The 13,420-nt window shown below is 53.7% G+C and overlaps 2 protein-coding genes across 5 annotated transcripts in view; one reads left to right on the top strand and one right to left on the bottom strand.

Moving 5' to 3' along the window:
* LOC146422988 (putative selection and upkeep of intraepithelial T-cells protein 1 homolog) overlaps nt 1-13,420 on the top strand; it is a 166,504-nt gene that overhangs the window by 61,167 nt on the left and 91,917 nt on the right. The gene's annotated exons all lie outside the window — the stretch shown is intronic.
* LOC146422992 (uncharacterized) lies at nt 3,439-12,984 on the bottom strand. The gene is made up of 19 exons (XM_085045332.1): nt 12,852-12,984; nt 12,291-12,352; nt 12,007-12,138; nt 11,790-11,869; nt 11,526-11,643; nt 11,142-11,231; nt 10,363-10,467; nt 10,065-10,230; nt 9,423-9,517; nt 8,881-9,030; nt 7,906-8,054; nt 7,437-7,578; nt 7,186-7,323; nt 6,804-6,980; nt 6,373-6,528; nt 5,830-5,931; nt 5,442-5,544; nt 4,678-4,737; nt 3,439-4,596 (listed from the first exon to the last, which is right to left on the bottom strand). The coding sequence occupies exons 1-19, from the start codon at nt 12,970-12,972 to the stop codon at nt 4,457-4,459; spliced, it is 2,286 nt and encodes a 761-aa protein (XP_084901458.1). The 5' UTR covers nt 12,973-12,984; the 3' UTR covers nt 3,439-4,456.

Genomic DNA, 13,420 nt, shown 5'->3' with positions numbered 1-13,420 from the left:
TCACGCTGTGTGCAAATTGATATTGTTCATGTTGGTGTTTTTAAAAGGTTGTTGCTTTATGATTCGTCCCGATTTTTCTAAATGACCTTGGCTTTGGGGTATGGTTTGTGTTTTCATTGAATATACAAAGAAGGGGAAGATGTGGGAGATGGCTGTTGGGTCTACCCAGACACCTACTGCAAGAGGCAGGGATTGGTCAGTGGGATGTGTGGACACTGTATGGTGATTGGATGAGAAGGCACGTGATTGACAAGCTTGCAGCCAATCAGCGACTACCCTGCCCAAGTGGAGGGTATAAAAAGGCTTGTTTTCTGGCAAATAAAGACATTTTTGAACACCACCCAAGGAGATCATATGCCTTTGCTCCCTGTCTCAGTTTGAAAGACAGGTGTCTACTAAGAAAGGTAGAAACCTCCCTTAGAATAGAGAATGTGACCCCCCCCTTCTTCCCTCCAAATTATTATAACTTTGAAATCTAGGGTTTTCAGGCAAAGATATGAGAAAAAGAATAGCAGTTGTTTACTAGTATCTATAAGGAAGTAAACAAGCAAGAACAAGAGTAGCAACAACAAACAAAAACCAGAAACCCAGTGGCAGATGTCCCTGGGCTGCCAAGCACTTTCATGTTTGATGTAGTCACAGTCACAACCAGCAGGCGCGCTGTTGAGCTCCCAGCCGGGCAGGGCAGGTGCGATGACTCCCGCGAAGCTGCAGGGGGCGCTGTGGCGTGAGGTCAGCTCCTTGTCTCACCTAGGTGGATGATGCCCAGGCAGGCTGGGCAGCAGGACGGTGCGCAGCAGGGAGCTCAGAGCAGCGAGCTGGAGCGGCAGGGCTGGCTCACCCACGCTAGCCAGCAAAAGTGGCAGAAACTCGGCGGTTCATTCCAACAGGCAGGGGTGGGGGCAGTGACAGCTGGACTCCTCCGCAGCTGCTGCAAACCACAGTCAGGAAGGCACACGCACCAGGGGAAGAACAGGGGTCGGAATCCCCTGGCCTTTCCCAAGCAAGAGCTCACCAGCCAGGAACAGAAGGCAGTGCACAGCCAGATGTCCCACAGTTGCAGCCAAAGGCAAAGAGCAGCTTCCCTCTGTCCCCTCCAGTGCCTAGTGAGCAAGTGAAGTGCCCAACAGTAAGACCCCTCCTCCCCCATACCACACCCAGACACAGCCTTTGTCTCTTACAAAAGAGTTAATGGTCTTGAGTGGACCAGGTGGTTGTTATGGCCTCCCAGTAGCAGAGATGGAGAAAATTGCACCCATCCCCCCAATCTTCAGCATGCCCCTTTCAGTGTTAGCTCACAAATCAGTTGCAGTCTCTGCTAGGAAAGTCATTGAGTCAAAAGAACCTGGGGTGCGCCAGTAGAACCAAAGCCTTGATCTCCTCTCTCTTTAAATCCAGTCCTGGGAGCACAAGACTTAAAAGGTACAAGTTGAGCAATATGAGTATGAGCAGGCATGGTTACAGGAGGAGTGGGTGTAGAAACTACTGCACATATTTGTCCTGTAAAGTCTTCATCAATTATTCCCAGATGCACAAAAATTCGTTGCAAAGTAGCACTTGATCTTCCTACTAAAAAAGTACTTAGTCCTTGCCCTATAGATCTATGTGCATCCAAAGGTACTTCATGACCTGCAGGACAATTTATGGTTATTCGTTGGTGGTGGAAACATCTATGCGAGCTGATCCTTTTGCTCTTCCAGCAAGCCAGTCACATAAATTTGTGCTAGGTGCAATAGTTCCTGGGAAAGTGCTTGTGTCTGCATGCGCTTTCCCTTTGCACTCTTTTTTCCGCTTCCCTGATACTTAAGAGGCTGTCTATTACTGTGGAAACAAAATCTATGTTGTTTCACATAATGTCCAGGTTTACTGCATCTGTTACACAAATTTGTTCCAGGAGCTACCCTATTGTTTTTCATTACTCCAGAAGTTGTAGTTTTGTGAGGGCATTGAGCCTCAAGGTGGCCTTGACTGTCCACAACCACAACAGTGATGTGTCACTTTAACAGCTGCAGCAACAGCCACAGCTAGAGACTCTGTTAACACAGCTATTTGATATGATGTAGTGCCTAATTTTGCACATGCAATAGTCATATCATTCAATGAGGGGTTTTTCATAGGCAACAAATTAAGAGCTTTTTTGCAATCCTCATTTGCATTGTCTTGTGCCAATTGTAAAATTAAAGTTCCTTTTACATTTATATTTACAATTTGCTTTTCTATTGCATCCTGAAGGTGGTCTAAAGAAGCCATAAAAGGTTCTTAAGGACTTTACTTAATAGCAGTGTAACTTTTTTCAGGAGCTGACATATTCATGACCTTAAACAGAGCCTGCAGAGCATGGTAACGAGATTGTTCTAGAATGAGAGGATGCAAGCGAGCTTGTAACTGGGGGTTATCTGTCAGGTGTATTCCCATTAATTGAAGTAAACGATCAGTTTGAGGCAATCACATATCATTTAAGGCACAAGAACTCCTCCATTCATTCTCAAGCACCATACACTAAACCAGTGTGCAAAGCAATTTAGCAATCTGTTTTAGATCAAAAGGAGTCAATTCTTCACTTGCTATAAATTTCAGCATCTTTTTCACAGCAGGGAACCCCAAACCATGCTTAATCAAGCTGCCATAGCTCAGATAGCACTTGCCATTTAAATGGTACCTGTTGATCAGGTACCTGACCTCCCCCCCTAATGACCAGAAAAGATATTGCAACAGGCTCCTGTGAATGCAGCACGTCTGAGTTTGTTAATTGCTGAACAGCAGTCAGTCAGTCTGCTGCTTCATAATCTCCATAAGCCCTCCGTGGCTTAGGTATTGGAAGCAATATATTTTCTGCTGTACCAGCCTGTTCCCCACCTGTCCCCCCTGCCGCAATGTCCCTGGTCCTGCCAGCATTATCTGTCTGTTCCCTCTGCTGTACCAGCTGCTGCAGCATCTTGTTCTTTTTTCAGTTCTTTCAAAGTCTCTAAAACGAACCTCCATGTTGTCATAAGTTCCTTAGCAGTATCATTTCCACAAGTAGCAAGGTCAAAAGATGCTAACCCACTGTTTCCCATATCTGTACGCTAACAGCATTGGCACATGTAGCCTTAATCCCTTGACTTTTGCACCACAGTAATAATCTTTGCAAAATCATCTTATTGTATTTTATGCCACGTTGTTTTAACATCAATGTCCATATATTAACTATTGATTTTTCCTTGTGGGATGTATCTGCTCCCATTGTTTGTTCCTAGCAGCTCACCTTAAAAGGTTGCAGATGGTCCAGACCTTGGTCGCTCTCTGCGCTACTCTCGCTTTCACTGGGCTCTGTCTCCCCTGCTCTCCATGCAGGCTTCCTGCTCTCCAGGCAAGCTCTTTGGATCATGTTGGGGTCACCAGGTATCGCTTGTTCAGACAAACACAACACACACACTTGTAATCCAGAGCCAGAAAAAGTTTTTTATTATTTTCTGCTGCTGCTTTTATACCTTTTCATAATTACTGTGGCACATTAAAATTGGCTGCCAGCAAACAATGACGAGGCTGTCTAACAAACAGTGACAATTCAAGTAGTAATACAAGTAGCTATACAAGCAAAAGTATAATTGGTTACATGCTATATGCAAGTGTGTACAAGTTCCTTCTTGTACACACTTAATGTTCCATAACAAGAACATCTTCTCCTTGTGTCCAGAACATCTTCTTTCATTGATTATCTTCTTGGCTTTCACTGTAGGTTTCACTGTGGCTGCAAAATCTCATGGGTAAATTCTGACTGTGCTGAAGTCGAACTCTCTGAGACCTTCAGACCAGCTGTCAGCCTCATCAATGAGTAATTACTCTCCCTGAGCAGTGGAATTTCTAAGTGATGGACTGACCAAATCCCCATACCCTGCCCCCCGGTGCTGCTGGTAGGAAGGAGGGAGAGGGGTGAGCGGAGAAACAGTGTCATAAGGACTTATTTTTACTTCTCATTAGCATCATCTGTTAGCAATAAATCACTTTGACAATTCAAGTTTCAGCCTATTATGCTCTCAGTGTGTCTTCTCCCAGCTCCTTATCTCAACTCATGAGCCCTTGGTGTTAATGTTTTCCTCTCCACTGCCCAACTGGGGCAGGGGGGAGTGGAGAGAGCAGGTATCATAAGTACCTTGCATTTGGCCAGAATAAAACCACATCCTGACACCCCCAATCCCCCCAAACAGTCCCTTGAACTCACAACCCTCCTCCTGAACCACCAAAATGCTCTCGGGGCCACTCAACGACCTTCTGGAACCACTCAAACACCCCCCGGGACCCCCACATTCAATGGGGACCCTCCACGTCCTGCTGGAAGATGCCAAGTGTCACGGAAAAGCTGCATTGCGCTTTGAGAAAGACCTCAGAAAGCCAGGGCATCCTTTCCACACCTCATGATTCGGCAAGTGTTTGAGTTTGTGTCCCTGACAAGCTTTATGTGAACGCCCCTCTCTGCTCAGCGCCACCAGCAGCAGAGCATGCCGAGGGAGAATCTGCCCTTTCGCTGCCTCCTTAGACCCTTCAGGATCAAGCTGGTCTGAGCTGCCAGGGAACGCAAGGCAGGATTCTTGTCTGTCGCTTGCAGAATGTTAAGGTCTAGGGCAGAAACAGAGTCCAGATGAGCCGCTGTGTGTGCAGAGAGCCCTTGGCTTCCCCAGGCCCTGGCTCCCCACTCACCAAAGAGGACTTCAGCCAGGGTTTCCTCACTCCGCTCTGTCAGGTGCCGTGCAGCCAGCCCTGGGAACAGAGCTCCGTCAGCCCCTGCTCCCCAGTGTGCTCCCAGCAGTGTGGCCCCCGGCCCTGCCTCACCCCTGTCCTAGGTTGCAATATAGATGTAGTTAAGTATTCTATTACCACCAGCTGTGGGCCGTTAGCTGCGATCACCTGCTAATGACCCACTCCGGATGACAGGCAATGGGCCATCAGGGACCCACTGTGTGACTCATGGACTTATCTCATCCCATTGTGGGATGCTCTGCCCAGGAGGGAGGAACCAGGTGTTCCCACCTGGATATAACCTGGCCTTGGAACTGCTTGAGCTAGCCCTGTCTACTGGGTTCCCAGAGGACGAGAGCTACCACTGGATCTTCAGCTGGAGACTAGACCTTCACAGGATCCCCGCTTCAACTGGACTACTTCAGTTGGACTGCTACTACCACCCTAACAGGGTGTTAGGTTGTATCTGACTTTGTCAGTGCTTTTCCTTGTATTATTATACTTATTTTTAACTTCAGTCTTGACTTGTGATCTCCCACTGGTTTGTTTTCAAACCAAGAAACCCCTCAGCATCCTAGGGGTGGCACTGGGCAAGGTGGCCACCAAAGTCACCTGTGTGAGCAGGGGTGCATGGGGAGATCAAGGCCCTGCTTGTGGCAGCCCCAAGGCTGAGGGGAATAGGGACAGGGACTGCCCAAAGAGGGACCCTTGGGGCTGGGACTCACCAATTAACCTGAGAGCCGCCTCTCGCATGGGGGCTTGAGGCCCCCACAAGTAGGGCTTGCTGTCCCACACAAACTGTTCAGCCCTGCTGCTGTCCCTGGCAAGCTGCAGAGAGCACAAGGGTGTGGGCATTTCTCAGAAGCCCCCAGCTGGCCAGAGCAGCCCCTCCTGCCAGCGCCACCGTGGCTCAGAGCCCTGCCTCATGCTGGGGGCATGGAGGGCTCATGGGCCTGGAGGAGGCTCCTGTTCTTGAGACAGGAGCAACGGTGCAGCTCCAGGCTGGGGACTCCGTGCCACAGCAGCACAGAGGAGGCTCAGCTGCAGAGCTCACAGCCATGGCACAGCATGGTGTGGTGGCCAGCCCCTGCCCAGCCTCGAGCTTGTACTCACCAAGCACTCGCCAATCCTCCACGCCTCCCCTGTCTGAACCAGGTGCTTGAGCTCTTTCCATTTGAAGAGCTCTGCTATAGCCCAGACAGCTTCCCTGGATGCCTGTGGGACAGAAGCTGGGAGGTGGCACCAGGGCTTGCGGAAGGAGACCTGGGCTTTGGTCCTGGGGTGACCATGCCTTTAGGACATGGCTGGGACACGGACTCGCCAAAGCGTCAAGGGGTCTCTTGGGGACAGCCCTGGGCACCAGAGATTGGGGTGCAAAGCCCTGTGGGGACACTTGTGGGGACAGCTGAGAACACACTTGGGAACACACATGTCCAGGCCTCAGTGGTGCTGGGCTCCTGCCGACCCCAGCTGGAGCAGGCAGGGCAGGTGTTGGACATGGTCATGGCAGCTCATCCAGCCCTGCTGTCGCTGGTTCCCAGGGGCTGCACCAGGGGAGCACTGTCCACTGCCAACAGCCCTCGCCCCGATGCCCTCAGCCCCCATGGGGTGTCAGACACCCCTCTCTGGGTCAGTGCTCAGCCTGGGCATCGGTACCTGGGCCACACTGGGGTCCTGGTCACTCATGTGAAGGAGGAGGCACACCAGGGCATTCCATGCATTTTTCTTCATGATCTGCTCGTCCTTTCCCACTGTTTTGCCCATCATGTCTCCAAAGAGGCGGATGGAGTGCTCCCGCACACTGTCTTCCTTCTGGTAGCAAGGAGGAAAGGTGAGCTTTGCACACAGCGGCTCCCCACCCACTGCAAGGAGGGGCTGAGCCGAGGCAGCTGAGGTGAGGGGAGATGCTCCAGGGCCACAGCCCAGAGCAGGCAGAAGCAGCGCTGGGCTTCAAGGCCTGGAATCCATGCCAGGAAAGCCCAGGGCAGCAGGGCCTGCTCTGAGTGCTGCTCACAGGGCTGGGCTGCAGGGCAGCTATCATTGCCTAGGGCCCCTCTGCAGAGCTCAGGCTCCCACATCAGCCTTACTGCTTCCAAGAGGCACCAGAGCCTCTGCACCACCATCACTGCCATGGGGCTGGCCTCTCTCTTCTCCATGTGCCCCATCACATTTCGGAAGATGTCCATGACTGTCACTGAGATGTCCCAAGACCAATGCCAAAGGAATGTCAGGAACTCTGGCAGGAGGCCCTTTATTGTTCTTGCCTGTGTAGGAAAGACAGTTACCATTCTGTGAGAACTTCTGTGCCCGCGCACCTCTCCAGGCAACCAGCAGACCACACAATGGCAAGCAGGGTATTTGGAGCAGTCACCCCAGCACCTGACTCCTAGCCCAAGCCAAGCCACCTCCTTCCCCAAGGCCTCAAGAGTACAGGTCCCACATGTCTGCCCCTGAGTGAGGCCTGCTCACCGTCATGGCTCTCTCTGACAGTGTCACGAGGGCCCTGAGCACCAGAGAGACCATTTCCATGCTTGGAGACCTCAGAAGACCCAAATTTTCATAAAATGGAACCACAATATTCTCTTCCAAATCGCCAGAGGCCAGCATCTGGAAAAGAGCAGCGGAGAGCCTGGGCAGAGCTGGCAGGGCTCCCTTGACACAGCTCCACTTCCCATCAACAGCTGAGGGCAAGAGTATGTGGGCTTCATCCGCAGACTCACAGACAAGAAAATGAGGCAGGACTTCTGCTGCTGAGTGAAGACGTTCTTATAATGGTACTCGATTTGGATGTGCAACACATTCAAAACCTTCTCCAGAGTCTGAAGCTCAGAGAACATTGCCTTCCACAGATAGACATTGTCACTGCAAGGCAGAGTGCTGTCAGCAGGGGGGCCTCAACCACCACAGCCCAGCCTGGGCCAGCCCTGCAGGACTTGGGGGGCACAGGGACCTTGCCCGGGCAGGTGGACATGGCAGACAGGGTGTTCCCTGTGGGGCTGGGATCAGCGTGATGCCTCTCGGCTGCCCTGGCCAGCTTTGGCTGCTGTGGGCATGGGCTGGGAAGCACGGTGGGATGGAGGTCCCTGCTCCCTTGAAGGGTGCTGCAATTTTCCTTGACTCTGGCAAACTAAGAGTCTTGACTCCCTCTCTCCACAGGGAACAAGCCCTCCAGGCTGTCAGGGCCAGTACCTGAATATTGGGGCGACCTCCAGAGCTGTCAGGACGACCTTCCTAGGCCATTTATTTGCCATCAGGACAAGCAGTGTGGAAAAGCGCTGAGGGTTGGTTGTGGTTTTTTCATCATAGTATGCAAAGATGTGTCTCACGACTTTTGGCACCTGGAGAAAACACAGGCAAGGCTGGTACTGCCACTGCAGTGCAGCCATGTCCTGGGCTTCCTACCCCTCTGTAAGACTTAAAGAGTGCAGTTAACTTGTCTCAAAGCACTGTCAAAGAAGGAACTTCACCTAAGATAAGCCACCACACCAGGCACACACATGGCAAACAGGAAGGCATTCATGCCTGGCCTGACTGGAGGCCGGCAATTAGCGCACCAGAAAAAATGCCACTGGGCAGACTGTGAGAAAAGAAAGACAGCAATAACAGCAGGATGCCAGGCCAGGCGAGACAGATCTGGGTAACCTGTCTGCACAAAAATTCCCACTGTGGAAAACTGCAGGAAAACAAAGCAACTGCTTACACACAGGCCAACCCAAGTTGTGCCAACAGCACAGACGCCTTGTGGATACGCGGGACCTGACCAGATAAAAGTGGTACCTCGAGAACACTTGGGGATCCCCACCACCGAGAAGATCAGAAGAGTAAGTGGGACGCCACAAGGACCATGCGGTGGTGACAATTTTCCTGTGTAATCTGTGTGTGTGTCACTTCTCTGTCCCCCACCTCTCTCTGCCTCTCATTTATTGATAAATAAAATCCATACTTCTGACATTGGCCTAAGGTGTTGTTTGCACCTTAATTTTGGCCAAGGAATCTTTTAATGACCAGACCCTAGCAGTCTTTGGGTATCAGAAGTGGGATCCTAACAGCCACTCTGCTGCCTCAAGGTGGCTTCAGGAGCCCCTCACATCTGGCTTTGGGAGGGAAGGAGGCAGGAATCTGACAGGGCTCAAGGGCAGGGCAATCCAGCCACAGGCCACTTACATCTCTCAGCCACACCTCAGGGAATTTCATGGCCACATCCAGAAAGTCCATTGGCGCTTCCTTGTCCAGGACGCTGGAGCATCCCAAGATCTCAATGGCTGCAAGGACAATGCCTGTCCTCTCAGCAGGCCTGAGGAATTTCCCGAAGGCCTGTGGCAGGAAGGAAGGGAGCAAACGTCAGTGCCACCCATTGCCCCAAGGGTGCTGCTCAGCTGGGTAGAGCAGAGGTGCTGGGCAGTGCTGGCGGCAGTGGCTGCAGGAAAGCTGGCAGCAGTGCCCACAGTCCCTGTGCAGGAGAGGAAGAGCAGGGCCCCGGGGCAAGGAGTAGTGCGGGGCTTTGGGTATGGCGTGTGAGCCCTATTCAAATCCAGGGCCGGATGGTGGCCAGCAGAGCTGGAGCTGTTCCTGGGATACTGCAGTGTTCCCTATTCAAGGATAGCAGGAACCCTCCAGGGAGATCCCGCTGAGTCTGCTCCCCTTTGCACACACAAATCTCCTGATGATGCCACGGATGAGAGTCTCAGCAAGGTGTGGCTCATTACCTGAACTCTCGCAGTTCTGGGTGTATTCAGGAAGGAGGTGATTTCAGCTTTCCAGTATGCTGGGAGCTGGGCATGAACCTCTGGCAGTGTGGCACCTAAAGAGAGGGGAAACACAGATGCCTCAGTGAGATGCAGCCATTGTGTCAGCAGCCAACACAACCCAGACAAGCGCTGGGATCCAGAAATGGCTGGGGAGCAGTCGGTCACGGGAGGAGGTGGTGGGTACTGGTGCACAGGGGGATCTGGCTCCAGTGTCTGTGCCCAGCGCTGCTGGCCCGGGAAGCTCCGAGTCCCTGGAGCTCTGCATGCAGCCCCAAGTTACAGAGTGGCTGCAGTACTGGTGAGGGGGAAGGGCTAGCAGGGCTGGAATGGGGCAGGGCAGGTAACGAGATCTCCAGGGGACATGGGAAAGGTGCCAAGTGGGGCTGAGTCCTGCGTGGAGGAGCAGCTCAGCTACACAGGACCATCAACACCCTGGCAGAGAGAGTGTGGGGCAGAAGTGGAGGTGACAGCAGTGCTGGGGACATGGTAGAACCTACACGAAGCACAAGAAGGAGCCATCACAAGGCCTGAGAAGACAAACAGGTGTGTCGGGGTATTTGGCCATGCACAGGGAATGCAGCCCACCACAGCTTCTCTTACATTTCTGCTCAGAGAGAAATGTGAAGAGGGAGCAGAGTACATCCATCGCCATAAAACTGGTTTCTTCTGCCCTGAACAGTTTGAAAAAGAGATGTCCCAGCAGCTTCCCCAGGACTGGGATCTGGATCTGTGTGCTGGCAGCACCTCTGTCCTCATTTTCATCAGCCTGGGGGAGGTAGGAAGAAGAGCAGAAGGGCTGAGGGTGGGCAGCTGGGGCCTTGCAGGCATCTCAGAGCTCTGGCTATGCCAGGCCACAGGCCTGGGGACATGGCCTGGCTGCAGGGTGGCCAGTCCTTACTTCCACCGTTGAAAATTCAGCCAGCAAATCGCTCAGAAGCTTAACCCTGCCCATGACCCTCTTCTGCACAGTCACTGAGTCAGAAAACCAGTAGTTCAGCAGAACCTGGGAAGGGAGAAGTCACAGGTGAGCCCCGGAAGCAGACACTCACTCCAGCAGCAGCGGCATGGTCATGCTCCTGAGATACACTTGCACTGTCCCTCCAGGCTTCCTCTGCCATCAAGCAAAGCCTGCAGGGGTGCTCCTGCCCCTGGGCTCCCTGGTAGGCCTGGCACAAAGGCTCCACGCCACGCTGGTGGGCAGCAAGGAAGGCAGAAGCCGCCCTCTGCTCCACAGTGCTCCAGCAGCACCTGGGGCCAGCCCCTGCTTCCCCAGGTCAGCTGAGCACCCTCCCCGCAGAGCGCTCTGCCTGCACAGCACTGGCAGGGTTGTGGCTAGCACAGGCTTTTCCCATGAGAATCCTTCTTGTGTTTTATAAATAAAGTTTGGATGTTATTGGAACAGTGTCCCAGAACTTGGACGGTGCAGGCCTGGCCAATTGGGCCTAGGGGAGGGCTTCTGACCGACCAATCTGGGTGACTTTTGAAAACTCTATATATGTGATGAAATCAAAACAATAAAGGTCATTCCTTCTTGCCACTGAGAACTGGCGCATTCATTACTCTGCAGGTAATTGGGCAGGAGCCAGGAGGGGATTGGACACGACCCCAGGGTCCTTCCCCTCCAGAGTGAGGAACGGTCCTGTGACCCCCTGCACAGACTCTATGCACAGGCCAGACCTCCAAGATGTCCTCCAGCATATCGCCAGTTTTGGAGGCAGGAGAGCTGAGCACCATCACCTCCAGCATGGTGTCCATGGCATGCAGGGTCTGCAAAGATGACAGAGAGCAGTGGCTGTGATTCTGCTGTCCCTCCCATGTCCAGAACTTACTGATGTGAACTCTCAGTACATGGTCACAGACCCAGAAGCAGGCCATCTGCTGGGGGCAGAGCAGCCAGCATTGATGGATGTGGCTGGAGCCCGGCAAGGGGATAAAGGAATGAGCACAGTTCAGCAAAGCTGAGGCCAGGGCCTGCCTTGGATCTTTGGCCCTTAAGCAGCATGGGGAGGCCAGGAGCAGCCCAGAGGGACTGGAGGCTCCTCCAGTTCACCCAGCACTCACCTGAGAATACAGGGAACCTTCCAGGCTCAGCCTTTCCATGCTTGGAGGAATGAAAAACACACTCTCAAAGCAGGCTTTTAAGAGTTTTCTGTTCTTCTCCAGCACCATCCCCAGGGTGCTGCAAAGAGAGAGAAGCCCAGCTGGGCACTGGTGCTGGGAGCAGTGCCTCAAGGCCGCCTGCAGCACTGGGGCAGGACTCCAGGAGGGATGTGCATGTGAGCACAGAGCGCTGAGCTGGAGTCTGTGGGTGCAATGGGCCGGTACCTCATTTCGGCGAGGGCAAGCATTGCAAGCCGCCGCACCTCCGTGCCAATCTTCTTCTTGGGCTCCAATTTCAGCAGCACCTGCACAGCACAGCAGGGCTGGAACCTGGCAGCTGCCAGCACCCAGTGCCAACAGAGCCTTGCCCTGCCCAAGCACAGCCCTTACAGCATGCTGGCGGTCCTTGCCTCCTTCCCCAGAGCAGCGGCTGCCCCCTCACCTTGACCTTTTTTCCCAGCTCGTATCTGCGGCAGAAAACGTCCATGTCCTGGGGGAAACCACAGTCCCTGGCAGTTCTGCACAGGGTGCAGATGCTGTCAAGGAACTTCAGCTTCAGGTCCTCGTCCTGGAGCTGGGCAACAGAGATAACAGGGCAGCGTGATGTGAGGACACCCAGCCAGTGGGAACAGAGCCCTGATGTGCAGTGCCCTGCAGGAGCAGCTGCTCTGTAGAGCAGGCACCCCTGGCTGGGCACAGCTGCGGTCCAATGGGCCTGGTGGGTACCTGGTCAGGGCTCCTGACAAAGGCTCGGATGAAGTCCATGGCTTCCTCTGCATATATGACATCTAACAGAGGAGAAGAGAAGGGACAGCTGCAGAGGGTGCACCAACAGGAGAGAGCAGAGCAAGGAGATCTGCCCTCTGCCCACGCCGTGCCCGCTCCCCTGGCACGCCGTTCCCGTGCGGCTCCCGGCTGGAGGGTGTCCAGCAGAGGAGATGCCCTGCTGAAGCTCGCGTGGCGGGGAAATGCCCAGTGCCCCGGGCTGAGGTGCGCACTGGCAGAGAGGAACGACACGTCCAGTATCCCCCAGCATCGCCGCCTCCTGCCAGCCACTGAGCCTCGCTGCCCACGCCCCGGAGCAGGAGCTGGGGCTCCTCTGTGCTCCCCCTCCTCGGCAGAGGCCGTCCCGGGGCTGCTGCCCGGCCCTGAGCAGCCCCGCATTTCCGGCATCATTCCCGCCCCTGGGCTCCCTGCTGCACGTGTACCGGGGAAACCTGATCCCGGCGTCATGCAGGGCGCGCTGGGGGCTCAGCCCTGCCCAGTCCCACAGTGCCCCTCACTCACAGGGCTGTGCTGCCTGCAGCGTGGGCACCTCGGGGGGCTCTGCTGCAGAGCTGCTCTCCTGAGGAGCCGCATCGTCCTCCTCCCAGCCCACCCTGGGGTGGCTTGGGGGTCTCTTCTCCATCCTATGGAATAGAGAAAAAAGGATAAGAATAGGAATGGGGCATGATTTGGTGGAATATCTCAGTGCTGCAACGCAAGGCGTGAGCTATGCTTGGTGGATTCTCACCAGCTGCGCGCTCCCGTCCTGTCCCGTTGCTGTCCTGCCGGACACTGCTGGCTGGGGGCTCGTTCCATGTCATCAAAGCCTAGGATCCATTGCTAGGGGCAGGTGGTGAGTCACAGGGTGCCCTTTGTGACACCCCAGTTTTTCCTAATGTGGTGCTCCCACTGAAATACTCCAAAGCACGCGCTGCTCCCTTCTCACAACCCCTCCTCCTGTTCCCCCTGCAGCAGGATTGAGAGGAGAACTGTGGGTAAAATGTTCTTTTTGCAGGCTGAGTTCAGAACAATTTACTAAAACCAGCGATGAAACAAAGCAAGAGGCCTGAGCTGCCAAACCTTATGAATGA

Source organism: Lichenostomus cassidix, unplaced genomic scaffold, assembly GCF_008360975.1.
Source record: "Lichenostomus cassidix isolate B80296 unplaced genomic scaffold, HeHo_3.0 HiC_scaffold_38, whole genome shotgun sequence".
NCBI classification, from domain to species: domain Eukaryota; kingdom Metazoa; phylum Chordata; class Aves; order Passeriformes; family Meliphagidae; genus Lichenostomus; species Lichenostomus cassidix.
This window is presented reverse-complemented; position numbering and strand designations above follow the sequence as displayed.